At 39.1% G+C, this 18687-nt stretch overlaps 1 protein-coding gene across 12 annotated transcripts in view; it reads left to right on the forward strand.

The window, feature by feature from the left end:
• The window catches only part of syne2b (spectrin repeat containing, nuclear envelope 2b), a 160036-nt gene that overhangs the window by 107191 nt on the left and 34158 nt on the right, over window positions 1-18687 (forward strand). For all 12 annotated transcript variants that reach the window (XM_044374145.1, XM_044374144.1, XM_044374149.1 and 9 more), the window contains 11 exons: window positions 438-620; window positions 997-1107; window positions 1870-2024; window positions 3165-3312; window positions 3397-3491; window positions 4868-5099; window positions 5912-6106; window positions 8539-8664; window positions 9827-9982; window positions 13071-13229; window positions 15267-15433. In XM_044374145.1, coding sequence (XP_044230080.1) covers window positions 438-620; window positions 997-1107; window positions 1870-2024; window positions 3165-3312; window positions 3397-3491; window positions 4868-5099; window positions 5912-6106; window positions 8539-8664; window positions 9827-9982; window positions 13071-13229; window positions 15267-15433 — 1727 coding nt within the window. The remainder of the gene's footprint in view (window positions 1-437; window positions 621-996; window positions 1108-1869; window positions 2025-3164; window positions 3313-3396; window positions 3492-4867; window positions 5100-5911; window positions 6107-8538; window positions 8665-9826; window positions 9983-13070; window positions 13230-15266; window positions 15434-18687) is intronic.

An 18687-nucleotide genomic window follows, 5' to 3' on the forward strand; every position in this document is an offset into this window, starting at 1 on the left:
TTCATATCCTCACATTTGAAAAACAGAAACCAGATCATTTTTTGGTGTTTTCCAACAATTTGATTATCAAAATAGTGGCCGATTAATTTCATGTTGATTGACTAATCAATTAATCGCCTAATCATTGAGGCTCTAGTTTGCACTTCACCAAAGAAGGAAACAGTATTTAAAAGATATTGTTTTATGTTGCAAACTTATTTTAAAACACATAAAAACCTTGTTCAGATGCCTGGTTTGCTGGTTTATTGTGCTATTTTCTCCTCTCAGTACCAGAATATTTTCTTTTTCTCATGAGCATTTTTCACACTACATATCCTGAGTTTTAGATGTCCATATTTTCTTATCTATTCCAGGAACAAATCCAGACCTTCCAGCTGAAGACCAGCTGTGTTTACAAAGTCTGTACTCTTCTTCTAAAAGTATTTCTGTTTCTCCAGAGTCTTCGGGAGAGGACCGACACTCTGCAGTCCGACCTGGAGGGGGTGCTGGAGGCCTCCAAGGACTTGATTGACCACCTGGATCCTTCAGCTGCCGGTCTGATCCAATCAGAGAGCCGCTTGTTGTCACGTGGTGTCCTGCGGCTCAGCCAGACTCTGACAGGGAAGCTGGGTCAGCTGCAGGTACAAATTCATGAATGAATGAATGAATGTGTTTGTGGGATTTAGCAAAGTAAGACACAAAACAGTGAACTAGTGAAGTATTTGACATGTGGAGAGTGTTTGAAATACATAACCTGCTGCTTTTCTAACTGTTTACAAGTCATAACTGATTTTATTTCTTTTTTTTATCATCAGTTTCATAGTTTAGACACTGTAAAGTCACATACAAGCTACATTTTCTATCATTTTCTTTAGTTTTAGCACATTCTCTGATGTGAAGTTTACGCTGCTGCATTTGTTTCCTAACCTGTCACCTACAGTAGATGCTCTAAGCCTCACAGTGACCTATCAATTAAGAGCCATATGGCCGCGTGCCATGTGTCATGTTTGCGTGCAGGAGGAGCTTACGAGGCTGCAGGAGGTCGGAGACGTTCTGGAGTCACTGGAGAGAAACCTGGAGCTTTGGCAGCAGCGTCTGGACGATGTGGCCTCTACAGCAGCAGACCAGGTGAGTTTATGAATGACTGGAGTAGCGCTGCTTAATCTGTGCTCTGGTTCTCAGTAATGAACTGGACAAGAGAGGTGTTTTTGAGACTGTTTATGTGGCTTAAAATGATGTTTTGTGTTCTTTGGGCAGGTTTAGTTTATTTTATAGTTAGATAATAAGACATTTAGTCCATTATTGAGTCTTTAAAACTGTATTTTCTTTCAAGATTGATGTTTTTTCAATACAAATCAACTTGTTTCAAGGTTTTTCTCCCAGAATCAGGTGTATTTTATTGTAGTGCAGCTATCTGTTTGTTTTGTATCGAGATACAGAAAATAATGTCTTTAAAATTTGTTGCTGTTCTGGAGCTTTTGATCGTATCACATGATCGTCTTCAGTTTGCTCAGCTATAATGGAATTATGGGTATTTAAATATTTAAATTAAACCTCAGTGTCAACACAGGTTTGAATAATCACACCCAGATGACAAACTACTTACTTTTATTTTAAGAAAATAATATTTTTAGGACTCACTAATAAACCAAATCACTTGTAAAGATGTAGATTTTTGCAGAATTAATTTTGATATTATTGAAAATAAAACTGTAAGGGACCAGGAACCAATCAGATGAAAAACTGCAGAGCAATGATTGAAAGAAACAGGAAGGAGTACAGAAATAAGAGAAGAGTAAATGAGGGCAGAAGATCATGTGTGTAGTATGCACCTTGATGATGTCATACATATAGTCTGAGTCTCTGAGTCTCACCATATGTTTCCACCAGACTGGCCTCCTGGAGCTGAGCGGTCTGTCTGCTGACCTGGATGTGCTGAATGAGCTGAGCTGCAGCCTGACGCTGGGCGACGCTGCAGCACGACGCCTGCAACGTCTCAACCACCGCTGGGCCGACGCCTCCGCCAGAGCCGAGGAGGCCTGCAGGTCAGAGAGCGACTGAGGAGATGTGTACAATGATGCATGCATGAACCGGGAAAATGTTCCATATATATTAATTATATGAACTGTCTAAGCTACTGCATGAAAATAAAAATGATATTAGAATGATATTATGATCTATCAGTTATTTTTTAAATTAGTTGATTAATCATTTAGTCTAATCTAAACATCAGAAAATAGAGAAAAATGCTCGTCACCATTGTCCAGAGCTCAAAGTTTAGCAGTAAACAAAGCAAAGTTTAAGTTAAACAGATTTAAAGAGAAAAGCAGTGAATCCTCATCTTAGAAAAGATCAAACCAGAGACTGTTCAACATCTTTTCTTGACAATTAACTCAAACAATTAATCAATTATCAAAATTGTTGCTGATCAATTTTCTGTCAAACTTTTTCTGTCAGATTGTTTCAGCTCTAGTTGCTCAAATTTCTCAGAAAAAACGTCCTTGTTTGGCCAGAAATACGGCAGATATTCAGCTTCTCTCCACATGTTTAAATTGTGTTTTTGTAACAATCAGCTGTTTGGAGAATTTTCATCCAATCAGGCGCCAAAATTCATGAGACAAAGTACTACAAAAATTAATAAATAATAAATAAGTCTCTTACAGTTTGTTTTTATATCAGACTTTGTTTAAAATATCGTGTCGTACTGAACTAAAGTAGCAATAAGCAGGTTTTTCCTTTTACATAATTAAAGACCTAATATATTTGTGGAGTCAGAGATGTTGATCAATAGTTTAATAATTACTTTTCTTGATGCAAAGATTGAAAACTCACTTTCTGCTCTTTGTTTTGTAGCAAAAACCCACTAAAGACATTCCCAGTACCTCAATAAATATCATGTTTAAAGGCTAAAAACCTTGTTGTCAAGCTAAAAAGGTAAATGCAAAGCGCAGTAACAGTTTAAAAATTCCCAAAATTCAAGGTTTGATTCAATATGTGGCAGTGAAATTTGTGTAAAATGAAACATGTAGTCTTTATTTTTACATTTTTAAAGAAACTATGGGACTTAAATACTAATTAAATAGAAATCCAGAGATTGATTTTAGTAGATATGTATGTATATATATAAAATGCATCACCAGACCTAGTGCACCATTCAGATGAAGTGTTGTTTTTTGTGCGTGCAGTGAGCTGCAGATGGAGGCTCTGAGGCAGCAGAGCTTTGAGCAGAAGTGTGAGAGCTGGATGTGTTTCCTGCAGAGGATGGAGGACAGTCTGGCCGTAGACGTGGCCGGCTCTTACGTCGGCCTCAGACAGCAGCTCTGCACACACAAGGTATCCTGCACGATTATTAACAGACTCACTGACAGACTCAACAAAAACACTGAGATGTAATCCTGATCTGCTCTGGTGTTTCAGCGTTTCCATACAGAGCTGTCCACTGGTCACCAGATCCTTCATTCAGTCATCACTGAAGCTCTTCATCTGCTGCAGAAAGGAGAGGTGGAGGACAGGTAGGAGGAAGAACCACTTGAAGTAAAATAAAGAGGTTGTTAGTAGCTTTTGTTTGATTCTGATGGATGAAAAGCTAAAACAATTTTTAGACCTTTTGTGTTTTTAGTCAACCTAGTGTCGAGGCTGTGTGTGGTCTGTCAGTCTGTCAGAGTTAAGCGTGAGATATTTTGACAAGTATTGGATGTATTTCCATGAAGTGTGTACAGATATTCTTAGTCTGGATCATAATGACTTTGAAGACACCATAACTTTTCATCTAGTGACGCTAACAGACACAAAACAAATGACCAAATTCCTGTAAACCTCAGCTGTACTTTCAATTTCAATTTTTATTTATATAGCGCCAAATCACAATAAAAGTCATCTCAGGGCTCTTTTCACATGGAGCAGGTCAAGAAGTCAAGTTAGTAACATGCATTAATGGAGATGGAGAAGAGGAGCTCAGTGCATCGTGGGAAGCCCCCCAGCAGTCTAGGCCTATAGCAGCATAACTAAGGGCTGGTCCAAGGCGAGCCTGGTCGGCCCTAACTATAAGCTTTATCAAAAAGGAAAGTTTTAAGCCTTCTCTTAAACCTAGAGAGAGGGTGTCTGCCCCCTCGGACCGAATCTGGAAGATGGTTCCACAAGAGAGGAGCCTGATAGTTGAAGGCTCTGCCTCCCAGTCTACTTTTGGCGACTGTGGGAACCACCAGTAAGCCTGCATTCTGGGAGGGCAGTGCTCTAGTGGGGAAATTGGGTACTATGAGCTCTTTGAGATACATCAGTATGATACACAGAGACGTCTGAGTCACTCAGGAGAAATGCTTTTGATTTCTGTGTGTATCAGTTGAAGTATGCATGTCCAGGGTCAAACAAGATGAAATCAGTTCTTCTGTAGAGGAAACGCAGAACACAAGCAACCAATGAGTGTTGAGGGATGGATTTGGTAAAACTGACCTCACTGTTTTCACTTCATTATTCATATTTAAATTGGAAAACCAAACTGTATTCTTGACTAGAGTCTCAGTTCTTCCCTGGTTACACACATCTGACCTTTGACATTTGGTCATTCCTGCATGTTGAAATAAGAATCTGACATTTCCTCTAATATATACCACCTACCTGCTTAAATCCTGGATTTAAATATGTTATGAGAACTTGAATAGAAGAAGTATTAGTGGTTTTTAAATGATGGGTTCACAACTTTTCTAGACTGTTTTAAAACAACAGTCTAGAAAAGTCCCCCATCACTTCCATTCTAAGTGCATCATGAAGGGATCTTCTAATGGTCAGTATGAACAGGAGGAATGATTACAGCAAGTAAAACATGTTTCACTGTTCATTTGGGCTCCTGACTGTTGTTTTCATGACATTTTAAATGTGTGATTGCATCTAGGAGCGACTTCATCCTGAAGCTGGCCCAGCTCAGGGAGCACTGGCAGGGTGCGGTGCAGCGGGCGGACCAGCGGCGCTCTTTAGTGGAAGGGTTGGTAAAACACTGGCACCTGTACAGCCGCAGCCTGAGGAAGCTGCAGAGGTTCCTGTCGGACACTCAGACCCTGCTGCCCCCTGCGGGGCCGCCCCGCTGCAGCCTGCAGCAGCTCCGACGCTCCCTGCAGGACCTCCAGGTGAGACTCCGGGTGAAAAACAGGCAATCGACAGGAAGAAGATGGAAACATCAGGGAATTTATGAAGCAGGAGAACATCAAAATGTGTTTAATAACTTGTTTCAAACACCAACTGACAGACAACTGAAATTCTCTCATAAATTCTTTCTTTTTGTTTCCATTTTTGACACAAATCAAATGTTTTGTAGTTAAAATACTATAATATAAAGTTATATTGGATTGGAAAGACTCAACAAACATGCAATACAAATACCTGAAAACTGTATTTTCAGTAAGTGCTGAACATCATTCATTTCCAGCTCTGTCCATGATTTTCAAAACCACTTTCTGCAATTTTCAGACCTTTACAAACCCAGAAATGATCAACATGTTATTCTGAACAGTCTTCTAATGGTCTCTGAATGCTGCAGGTGGTTGTTTTATTCAGAATAAGATCTGTCTGAACTACTGACAGAAACAACCAGCTGCTTAAAGCTCAGCCAGCAGGCTGATTTGAGATTTAAGAGAGTGAAAAACGACTGCTGCTGATTGCATTTACGTGAGAACAAAGACAAATGAAATGAGGCAAATGAGTCTTTGATTAGCATGAAAGGTGAGTGAGGAGATTTGAACCGAGTGTGAGTGATAATAGAGGAAACAGATCACTTTATTGTCCTGCAGCGTGTTGATAGCTGCTCTAATAAAAGGGACCAGTTTGCTCTTCACTCATTAAACCACAAACAGAACAGCTCACTGGTTGGCTCACTGGTTGGCTCACTGGTTGGCACACTGGTTAACCCCTTTGTTTTCTTCCTGCCTCTATTGATCTTCAGCACACAGAGCTGCTGTTCCAGAGGTATCAGTGCAGCTTCATCCACACTCTGGAGGTTGGCCGGCAGCTCTTCTCCATGGGGGATGAGGAGACCCAGACTCAGCTCCAGGCGGATCTGGGGACCTTGCAGGAGGAGTGGGACAACCTCCACAGCCTGCTGGGCAGGAGGATGGACCTCACCGAGGCTATCGTCAAGGTACTCAGTCACTTCCTGTCAAGTTCTTATAACTCATTATGGTTTTGTTCCAGTTTAAATGATACTTCCAGGAGCGTTTTGTAGATGTTCCTCACTGTGAGACTCTTGAGATGTTTACTTCCAACTATTAGTTGATTCATCGATCTGAAGAAGGCAACTAATTTCATAATTTAATAACCGTTTTAGTCTTTTTCTAAGCAAAATAACCAAACATTAGCTGGTTCCGGCTTCTCAAAAAAGCGAGGATTTGATTTTCTTTTGTCGTACATGAGAGTAAACTGAATATATTTGGGTTTCTGACTGTCTGTCATACAAGAACAAGACATTTGAAGGTCATCTTGAGCTCCGGCAAATTGTAAGAGGCAACTTTCACTAATTTTATAGACCGAATGATTCATTTGATTAATAAGAAAATGAAATCTTGGACTTCTTTGTCCTGCTCTTGGTCGTTATAAATCTCCAATGGCTCTATTTTTGATTATCTGTTTTGGTCCATTTTGTCTTATTATGTCAATATATTATTTCAATAGATGAATTTTATCCCAAATTACAAAAACAGATAGTTTTAAGTTTAGCGTATTTATCTGAAGTTTTCTGAAAGTTTCCCTACGATGTTTCTTTTGACTTCATCATAATCCTCTGTCATTTAAAAACAGCTGCATTGTTTTAACATTTGTATGCATGTTTTTTTGAATATGTTTCAGTTTGATACATTACAATAAAATTCCCTTGAGCACATATAGTGCTGAAAACTGTCTGATGGCAACAAAAACATAAACATAAAGCATATTGACAGAATACTAAAGAAAATCTTGTCTGTAATTCAGCTTCCTATCTTTTCTTCTCTTTCTGAGAACGTATCATATTTTTGATAAAGCAGAAACTGAATCTCAGAATAGATTATATTATTTATTACCTGTCAGCTGTGAAGTTATCAGTGGTTTGTGTCGGAGGTTCAGCTGTGTGAAACCCAACCAGCAGCCTCCAATCAATAAAAGGAAGAATGGAGGGTCAGATTTCACTGGAAATACAAAATCAATTAAATTTTAAGAAAGGTGATCTGTTCAGTCAGAGAGAGACGGCAGCACTGCTGGTCCCTCGACACACTTACATCACCTGCTATGGATCCTGATCTCTCTCTGTTTCACTCTTTAGTTTTACCAGAATATTATTAAAATCCAAAAGAACATTTGGTCAAAGTACACAACGTATTATATTTTATTTCTAATTCTATGACTGAAGATAAAATGTGACCATTTTAATAGATTGTAATAAAATGACTGTGATGTAATTTATCTCTTTGGAAGACAATAAGATCAAATGTTCTGGATGAAGTTTATGAATCTGACTGATCCATACAGACACTTCTTCATCTTACTGTGTAATTAAGGTCTTTGTCAATGATACACATGATGAAAGACTCATCAATTAAAGTAAAGTACAGAGGCCCCCTTTTAAGCAGAACAACACGAGGGGCTTGATTATTGTTCCTCTCAGTAAAAAGTACGTGTCCAGTTAGCCGCCACAGGAAATAACAGTATACAGAGGCTGATAAAGATGATCGATCCTCTCAGCTGTGTTTTTTGGTCATTTGGTCGCTCAGTTTGTGGTCATCATGTGTTGATGGGAACACTTGGTTTGCTTTGACTAGCGGATTAGAAACACAGGAAGAGCGGTTTTATTCATACATTCTTCCACTCCCAGTAACACTACAAGCATGTACTCTTTTTTACTGATACATTCACTTGTACAGTTAATGTTAAGTGCTTTATTCAAAGACACTTGTCTGTTTATTTTATTTAGAATCACAGCGAATTATGACAGATTAAAACACAAAACAAGAATATTAAAATAGTTCTTGTTCCACTATAGCTGACATCATCCAAATATTCTCTTGTAGACACTTAGTGAAACTAATCACAGTATCTGTATGTGTTGAATGCATTTCCTTCCTCATAAAACATTTGCTAAAAAAGTATTTTAAATCCTGTTTTTACATCATGGTAACTAGCCTGCAGGCTGCTTCTTCTTCTCTGCAAGCAAATGTTGGCGCATTGCTGCATTTCTTGGTGCATTACAACCACCTGTAGATCAGCGGATGCACGACACAAACAAAACAGCTCCACAGTGCTACTAGAGGTCAGAAACAGGCTTCCTTTAAGCAGGAGACATGGAGGAATAGTAAACAACAATACGGACCGACACCTGTCCTCTCTGCCTGTTCTGGATCTGGATCTGTCCCCCTGTAGCCTCTGATGGTTTCTCTGTGCCAAGTTAATCCAATCTGCTGTAATTAATGACACAGGACATGTTTAGAAAGTGAAGACAATAGAAGTGTGATTGTTTACCTGTCATTCTCAAAGCCAAGAATCCACAGCACTGATGTGATCTGTGTGATGGGTTTTTATTTTTTATTATTTATCGTGTCTCAGAACTGGGAGCGCTGCGAGGCCGGACTGGCAGACAGCGTGCTGCAGCTGAAGGACGTGAAGACCAGGCTGAACCAGTCGATGCCAGAGTGTGACGACGAGCTGCAGAACGCTGAGAAATTCAACAAGGTACAGAAAAACGTCTGCAAAACACCCGATCACACAAACACAAACCAAAACACACAAAATGTCACTGCTTACTGAAAAAGACTTTTAACGCACATAAGTTTTATTTACTCAGATGAGGTGTTGAAGTGTTTGTGTTCTGTATTATCAGAATTTTTTGTTTTTTATTTGTAGTATGAAGTCATTTTGAAGGAATTTCCTTAGTGTCACTGAAAGAGGGACGTCTCCACAATTTCACACAGTAATAAGAATGTTTTTTTTTTTTAAATAGAAAAATACATGGATGTTTTTTAAAAGTTCAGCTTCACTGTGCAAAATGGTATTTGTGCGGAGTTTGTTTTCACATTCATCTGGAGGAGTAGATGTAGAGTTGTAGTGAGGTGGAGTGTTTTTATGATATCTTAAAACATGTCTAGAGAGGATCAACTGGGTCAATTTGTCTCCTCACATCCAAAAGTTAATGTGTTTGCTGCTGCATGAAGACACTTTAGTGACTAGTTTACAACAAACGATGTGCTTATATGATGATGAATGCTCGTCATCTTCATTCTTTCCAAGTAAAACAAAAAAAGAAAGATAATTAGACAGAAAACTACCGAGTGGTTTCATTGCAAGTGGAGTTAAATTTGATTTTCACCCAGTTTTTAACCCTTATAACCTACTCCCGTTGTGGCCATGATCTGCCTAAATAACAAAACAAACAGAAGTGTTGTGATCTATTTGGACATTAAGTTTTCAGTGATTTATTACATGACTTGTAATATAAAACTGTGCAGGAAATACAAACACACATTCAGCCTGCAGACAGTTTGTTTGGGAAACATTCACTTCCATCCCCTTGAGAAAAAAAGCCAAGTTTGAAACAGGTTTGACTCAAAACTCATCTTCTCCGACCCATCAGAGAGCCTTTTTTATCCTCCACCCTTCCCTCAAACCCCTCCCCCCCCCTCGACATCACCCCTCCCCCGGCCCGGCCCAGCCCGGCCTGCAGCTTGCTGCCGCCTGTGGCCCTTAATCCTCTCTCTGGGCGGGGAGAAACAAAGGGGCCGGTCAGAGAGAGACATTAGGGAGTAGCTCAGTGTGTGTGTGTGTGTGAGAGAGCGGAGCTGTGGAGGGGGTCTCTGACTGGGTTTGTTGTGGTGGTTCGGTGTGTTATGGTATGCAGGAGAACGAGGACTCCCTGGAGGACTGGGCTGAGAGCCTGACAGAGCTGAGCACCATGAAGACCGATCTGTCCCAGTACATCATCGCGGACGACGTCCTGCTGCTGCAGGAGCAGGTGGAGCACCTGCACTGCCAGTGGGAGGAACTCTGCCTCAAGGTTAGTCTCAACTCTAGACTCAAACTAGACTCATGCTTAAAACTGAAAACAGGCTGGATTTCATCTTCTGAAGTACTTTAAGATGCCCTCTGCTCATATAATCACCTCCGTTTTACCTTGTTGACTCTGAAAAAGCTTCTTTCCCTGTTTATCTGCTTTTATATAGTAAAATCTTTATTTCACTGGAATCCTGACGCTTGTATTCCTCACTGATATTTGCTGCTTGTGGTTTAGATAATGTTAAATATATTTGGAGTGACATCGACTGAATGTCTAAAATGTAAAAGTACTTGAGTGGAAACATGTGAGTGAATGATCCAGTGTTCACCAAGTTAAAATGTTTTTAGTCACATCTGCGATCTGGCTTGAAACAAATAGTTAAATAATTAAGGAAAGACATATCAAGGCATCGCTGATATAGAGATTTATAGTAAGTGAAAGATCATCAAACTTTCTTCTTCTTTGGAGACACATTTTTAGCCCCTTAACATGTGGTTTCCTTTAGTATCTCCTCTAAAGTAGCTTTAAAGTTAGAAAAATGTCAACTTGTTCGTTCTCTTCAATGAAATAATATCATATAAATATATTCAAACCCAAGAAAATATGTTTTTGTGGTTGAACTTTTTCCTTTCAGTTGTTTTTATGCATCATTTTATACACTCAGTCGTATGTGGTGTCTGTGGAAACATTGGGATCTCCACTACAATTTAAAATAAAGTTCTGTGGGTTTGAACAGTGTTTTGCACAGCATGAATATATTTGAATCAAATGTAGAAGTCATTTTAAGGTAGCCATGGTGCAAAGATTGATATAAAGCATGCAGGGAGACTGTAAGACCAAAAACAAGTCATTGGCGAGGAGATGACTTTTTCTGTGTTCCTTAAAACCTTTTTTTTTTTTTTGAAAACCAGGCGTGTAGATGGTTAATCATTGAAGAGCTAACACGTGTAACCAGCAGCTTTGTTTTGTTAGAGTGTGTGTGTGTGTGTGTGCGTTTTAGGACAACAGTAGAGACGATTTAGCTCCTCAAACTGCTCCAGGATGAAGCGAGGGAGGGAGGGAGGGAGGGGAAAGTTGTTTTTTTTAGAGGCTTAAAGGCTAAATGCAGAAGCTTAATTTTCTTTTTTAAAATCAAAGGCTGTTTTAGAAAAAAAAAAAGGAGTCATCTGACTCGTTTGTGACCGTTCTCACGTCTCACAATTTACAACCTGCTTTTCCACAGAGTTTCTTTGTCTGTTTTCCAGTCATTCGTGTTAAAAGTCTGAGCCATTAATGAGCAGTGAAGTTAGTAAATCTTAGTGAGTCTTTAGAGGGCGTCTGAACGACCAACAGGTCTGAATAGGGGGGTAATGATGGGTGAGGAGGGGGGGTGTTGTAGGAACAGATGGTGACAGGAGAGAAATGTTGAAATGAGCATCAGGATGAAAAGCTTTTGTATTTAAATGAGTTTTGGGGGGAGGGAGGGGGGAGTAATAGTGATCGTACTCACTTTCACTTTTTACTGTCTCTCTGTTTGTTTTTGACTCAGTATTTGCTTCTTTGTTTGTGTATTTGCACACGCAACCCTGTGTGAGACTGTCTAATCCACATCAAGCCTCCTACTGAGAGTTTAGGAAAGTTACTGAGTGCTGCCTGATACTGGAGCTGCAAATTTAACCCGAGACGCATTTAAGTCTTCGTCCTTTTAAGTGTTGAAACATTTTGTTTTAAATACTCCTGATAAAGGATAATTCTTACCTTTCTGCGGTTTGTCCTGGAATGTTTGACGAGGGGAAAACACCAACTTTAACTTGGTCTTCAGTTCAGTCGTCACTGGACACAAGAAGCAGCCAGGAGGCCAAAAATATGTGGACAGTTTGTTTAATTTCTATACAAAACAAGGCTCTGAACAGGCAAACATTGTTCTCCTAATCAAGGTTTAGGTGACCAAAAGTTTGGCTTTATCATTATATATTATACAAGATTGTACCATACCATTTCTTCACACTGCATTTGGACAGTCAGCTTTTTCTGTGAAAGCCTCAACTCAGTGGATTGTCCTACCTGATGATATGAAGAACTGTAGTTCTATCAAGACATTCAAGACCAAATTAAAGAATCTACTAAAGACCAATCAGCTGTGTGACCACTGAGTCTAGTTTACATTATTCATTTCTAATTGACATTGTGGGTGTATGTGATGTGCTGTTGTGTGTAGCTTTATATATATTTTTTTTGTTTTTTTGTTTTTTTGTTTTTTTTTTTGCTTTGTACTGTTTGTTGTTGTTTTGATTGTGGAGGACAAGGGATGCAAATTAGCCTCGAGCTAACTGCATCTTTAATGTTTAAAACTGCACACTGTCCCAATCAATGAATCAAATCAATCGAATATATGCATGGGACCTAACTGTGCTTAGCCGTCTTTCAGCCATATTTAATTTTTGGGTCTTCTTGCAACTTAGCTTTGTGTCATAAGTGTGATTATATCAGAAATAAGTTTAATGTACAATGTATAATAATACACTTTATCTATATCTCACGTATCATGTAAGTGATAACCATAACTGCATATAACTTAGTGAAGTTGCAAAGAGCTTTACAAGAAAATATTTTTAAAAAAAGCAAATGCAAGAGGGAAAAAAGTAATGAAATCATAAATCACAAGGAAGATAAAATAATATTTGATGCTGATAAAAACATAAAAAGTCTGGAGGCTCCAGCTGCAAAGGTCTGGTCAACCTTAAAGACCAATTCATTAGTCAGCAGATGGGATGTAGGAATGACCTGCAAGACTGAACAAATCAGTGAAATATTCAGAAAGTGAAACCATTTAACCAGTTAACTTTCCCTCCAATAAAGAGCTTCTTTAAACTTTTCAAAATAAGAAACATCAGAGTGTGTTTCTAGTACTGTTGGGCTTATGTGTATCATGATGGTAACATGACAGCATGTGCACAAATTAAATTAAACTGATATAAAAATTAAAGAAAAACATCCGGTGCCCCCAGCTGCATGTGTATCAGTAATAACAGGAGATAGATTAGGCATATAAGCATCTTAAAGTAACAAAGCTTATTTCATTTCTCTCCTCCAATCCTCTTTGTGTCAGGTGTCTCTGCGTAAACAGGAGATCGCAGACCGCCTGAACGCTTGGATCATCTTCAACGAGAAGAACAAGGAGCTGTGTGAGTGGCTGACGCAGATGGAGAACAAGGTGGCGCACAACTCCGACCTCAACATCGAGGAGATGGTGGAGAAACTCAAGAAGGTGGGGGGGAGGCTGCGGCACACACCCACACCCACACACACACACACACATCGATACTCAGCAGCTCGTTAGATCGGCCTGATGATTGAATTAACATCATTTCACACTTTTCCATCACATCCTCTAAAATGATCAAAGTGTGTTCATACAATGAACCAAAGTGGAAAAGCTGCACTTTTAATAAGGCTTCAAGAGCATCAATTCAAGGAAAACAGTTGTAGTTTTGGTCCAATTTGTCGCTCCTGTTAGCAAAATATCTCAAAAACTGCTCTCAGTGTGGATTTTTGGTGTCTGATTTTTTTTTTTTAAAGTATTAGTAAATATTGTGAGAAAAAAATGTTGTTATTTATGTACTTTTTTCTCATGGACTAGTGCTCCTACATGAATGAAAACATCCCATGACTGCATAAAACTACGTGTTAATATCCAAATGTAGAGTAAACAGCTTTCTAAAATATTAGAATAACTTATTTAGAGGATTGTGTTATGTCTGTGAGTTTCTGGTTTTATATATATATATATATATATATATATATTTGCAATTATCTTGTAAAGAGAGCATGAACATAAAGTAAAAGACTAATAAACATAGGAGGGGTGTAAGTAAAATAAAATAAACTTACAGTAGTATGATAAAAGGTAAACTGGAAGATGTGTTTATGAGATATAGTTAGAGCTGCAACCAATAGTCCATTAATCAGTCAACAGAAAATTAATCACCAACTGTTTTGATAATTGATGCATTGTTTTGAGTAATTTTTTTAAGAAAATCCGCTGATTCCAGCTTTAGTCCTTTATGATTATAAACTGAATATCTTTGGTTTTGTGGATAAAAGAAGTTTCTGACATGTTATAGACCAAACAACATATTAATTTATCCAGAAGTAATCGTAAGTTGCAGCTCTAGACAATAAATAACTTAAAAAATAACAAGTTTTTGCCCAGTTCTCAAGAAATATTTCCATCTGGGATCTCAAGTAGTTAGTAATTCTCTCCAGTACGTTAATATTTTACACCTGGTCAATGCATTGATCAGAATGAGGTATGCCACCAATAGCATTCTAGCTTTTCTAGTTATTTTGTGATATCTGTTGCAGTCTCTGTCGCTATAGAAAATCTTTAATAAGCAAAACATGAACCAGAAAAAGTTTTGAAGTGGAAGATACATTTAGCTTTTAATGATTTAGAGTTTCTTTATCCCATGTGACTGTTTGAACCCCACCGGGTTCATTTTGCTGTGTCATTCAGTCACTCTGTGTCGGGACGTGACGGTCTGAGCTTTTCAAAAAGCTGCGAATTCCCTCCTGATTGTTAAAGAGCCGACAGCTGTTTCAGCCCCAGCAGGGCCACGCGGGTTTGTTTTGTGTCAAACTCGCGGCCCGTTTCATTTGTTTTCGGCATGAGTGTGGGGAGTGAAGAGGAGGAGGGGGAGGGAGGGGGGGGGGGGGGGGGTGGAGCGAAGTCAAATCTATTGGTGTTACTGAAGCTCACAGTTATTGCCCTGGCAGGAGGGCTTTAAACCTTTTTCAAGCTTTGGAGCTTTAAATTGATTTGCCCCCAGGACGCAGGAGCTGTATTACTTTCTGGCAAACTTCCAAAGTCAGACATTGTCATGATTTCTTTTGCCTAAAAAGTTGTGTTAAGTAGGGATGTATTGAAAGCTAAATGAACGCATTTACTCATTTTATTGTTTGTTTGTTTGAGTTTATACATTTTTTTTAGGCAGAAATGTGTGTAAACAGAATGTTAATGGGCTTCATTTCTGTAGTAAGTAGTCTCAGTTTTATACATGTTACGTGAAAAGTTGGTATCGTAAGGGAGCAAATGAATTAATAGATGGCAAAATTGTTCTTGGTTTGATTCATGGTCATGTTTGTCAAATAGTTTATCTTAATTTATGCTACTTTAAAGCTCACACTGTCCTTAATGTTAGCATTGATAATAATACCGCTTTACTAGAACTGTTAGAGAAATGATAAAATGTCTCATATGTGTGAGTTTGGAAATCTAAACTCTTGTTCTTTCTTCCTCTGTTAGGATTGTATGGAGGAGATCAACCTCTTCAGTGAGAATAAAACCCACCTGAAGCAGCTCGGAGAACAACTCATCACCGCCAGCAACAAGACCAAGGAGACGGAGATCAACGACAAGCTGAAGGACATCAACGACCGTTGGCAGCATCTGTTTGACCACATAGAGGCCAGGTAGGAAATGAAGATACATTGCTTGAGTTTGGGAATTAAGCTAAATAAAGTCACAAGCTTTCAAGTTTTTTTTTTGAAGGTTTTGAAGGTGAGAAGGTTAGATTTGAGGGGACAGTAGAGTCAGTTGGTTCGCCTGTTGATCCAACACTTGGACTTAGATTAGTAGATTATTTTCACTAATTATTGAATGCTAACATTAGCATACATGTTCAATGATAAGACACTAACATGCTTAAAGGTACTTCTAAACGTTTACATATTAACAAGCTTACAGTTAACGCTCTGATGTACTCCAGACGTGACAGACGGGTGAACAGAGGACACACACACAGTTCTGTTTACACTACACTGAGTGTCTGTGTAAGTGGATGTTGTTCACACATGTGCAGTTTGCATGATGTATGCTATTCAGGGCCATGATGGTCTACTATTCATGAAATTTTGGCTGCACACCAATGTCTTGGAGGATGTTGGAAACATTAGCATTTAGCTCAAAGCGTAATGTAACGGTAGTCAGCAGGTACAGTGCTGTTCAGTGAGTAAACCTCACGCTAACAAGTGTTAGCATCCATGAGTTTTAGCCTCCTCGCCTCCAACCTTCCGAGGTTGTGAGTTTGAGTCCAGTGCGGGACGCTGAGTCTGACTGAATCCAGCTTAGATTAATGAAAGTTTAAAGTGTTGCATTAACTGGCTTCTACTGGGGAATTTTGTCTCTCTTTTTTTAACTGTGGTTCACATGACTCTGTTGATCAATAACCACAAGGTCAGTTCCTCTTGTAAAGTGACTCTAAGTATTTCCCTGCTGGGATACTAACAGCAACTCTGTACCTTTTAACTGCTGCTTTCTCTTATAAAGAGTACTGTTGTTATTCATTGTTGTTCTTGCAATTACATTGAACAGTTCTGGATTAAAATCAGCCTGTAGTTGCTGCAGCATGAAGGTTAAGATGGAAAACCTCTTTTTAAGAATGAGATTTTATCGCATGATCTTTGAGACACTCTAAGTTCAGGTAAGTCTAGATCTTTTAAGGTGGAATGTATAGCAATGTTTAGACTGCTAAAATGATTTCTTGCCTCCACTTTGCCACAAATGCTTCTTAAAACTAAGACCACATTTCCCATAAAACCCATAAAAACCTGCGCAGCTTTATCGGCAAGTTGTAGGCTTTCTCTCTGAGAACAAGAGCAGGCAGAGCACAGCTGTTTTTTCTACTGTGGCTGCAGATTAAAGTATGAAAAGCTCAGAGCAAACAGAGGATAGAGTGATATTATTTATTAATCCATAAATGCAAATCTCATTCCAACACACAGAGGACAGAGAGGAGTGGTGGCTGCATGCAGAGGAGCTGCTGAAATTTCTATCCAGCAGCTTAGTGCCACTTTACTGCTGATCTACATGGAGCAGCATTATGCAGTGTTTGACTGATAGGTTTGAGAACAAGGTCGAGATAAATGCTGAGAATGAGCCGGCTGTGAATGGCTGTGAATATTAAGCGAAACGGAGGTGGTGAGTCGTATGAGCCTTTATGAGGATTAAGGCTTCAATTTGCTTTGAACAAACTAGTTTTTTCAACCACTTCTAAAGGCAAAAGTGTTGCTTAATGTCACACCTGGACACGCTGGGTCAAATGCTGCATTATATGGGCGTGAATGTCAGATTGCTGGTTTCAAAAGTTAGAAAGATTCAGACACAGCCACCCCTGATTTTGTCGTCAGAAAGTGGGTTTGAGGTGCTGTTAGAAAAGTTTTTTAGCGAATTTACTGACCAAGAACACAGTCTTATATTTCTGCTTTCTAGTCTTGCTTTTTTCTCGTGAATCACAGGATAATTGTATCTCTTCAGACCTCTAAAAGTTATATAATCATAAAACTCTGTGAAAATTCTCAGTCATGCAGGTCATTGTATATCCAAAAGTGTTGAGTCAAGAGCAACTGCTTTGTCGCTGTGTCACATGACAGACAAGAGGACTAAATAACCACATATGACTTTGACAACTCTGATGGTGTAAAGAATCCAACAACGGTCAAATACCTGGGACTCCTCGGGTCAGTCAGTGCTGAAGAAGCCTTTCGGAGGAGAGTTGAAATGTTTTCAAGAATCTGCAACTAGTCCAGTTGCTCTCTGGATATAATTATAAATGTATAACAAGGAAATATATACTTCTTGGTATATGACGAGGGGTTGCAAGTAGATATGTAGGGGTCACAAGTCAGAAAGGTTGGTAATCACTTTAGTTCATCTGGATTCCCGCTGGCTTCTTCGTCATCATCGCTAATCCTCCAGGGTCAGTGCCATGGTCAAGAATACTTAGACGGTGGTCTCTGATGTTTAGTCCATATTTTTCATTCTGCAACCTTTATTTCTTGATAATTAAGTTGGGTTTTTTTTTTTTTGCATTTTGCCTCTTAGTGCTAAGCAGCGTGGGCAATGGTTTGATTTCTTCTTCTGTGGATTTCTCTGTTGATTCTTTTTCTGTTTTGCCATCAACGGCCATCAGATCCCTTGCTAGTTCTTGCTCTTTTCAATGTAAACAAACCAGAAGTACATTTTTCATGTGATTTGAGGGTTTATATGGGGAAATAAAGTCATTAACTGGCTGTATTTTATCAACGACAGAAGAAAAACAAGCATGACCCTACAAAAAAAACGTTGCAGATTTCAACATCGGTGTCAATCAGAGTTCAGTGGCTTTTGGCTTCATCATTTCACTGATGCCATAATATGAATCTTCTGCCCGCAGTTTGCTTCGGTTTGAGTGTTTTGATCAGATTATCTGGATAATTATGTGTTCTTTTACCGCTAGCAAAGGCTGATCTCAGAAACAAGTATTAGTGTAGTGGAATGGATTTGACCTTCTTACTGTCTGTTAGTAACTTTGCTCTCTCATAGTCAAACAGAACAGTAATTATGTCCTCGCTGTGGATGCAGGGAGGTGGAGTGCACAACGATTACTGGTGCATCTCTGGCGAAGAATAGGACGGCGATTTTTTTTTTTTCAGCTGATGATTGAATTTCTGCTCCTCGCAATTTCCTGTTTGTTGACTTTTTTGAAACCACTCTGTGTTTAGCAAATGGCAGGTTCATAAAAGTCGACATAACAAATCAGATAAAACGGAGTCGATCTGAACTGCAGTGGAATGTTTTTTTCTCGGAGCCAGATGGGTTAAACTGGTCCGTGTGTGGGGGATGGAGGTGACTTATCCTCCATGAGAATGACTGGCTTAAATCTGCCATATGGTAGCTGTTTAGTGCC

The sequence above is a fragment of the Thunnus albacares genome, chromosome 15 (assembly GCF_914725855.1).
Source record: "Thunnus albacares chromosome 15, fThuAlb1.1, whole genome shotgun sequence".
Classification (NCBI taxonomy): Eukaryota; Metazoa; Chordata; class Actinopteri; order Scombriformes; family Scombridae; genus Thunnus; species Thunnus albacares.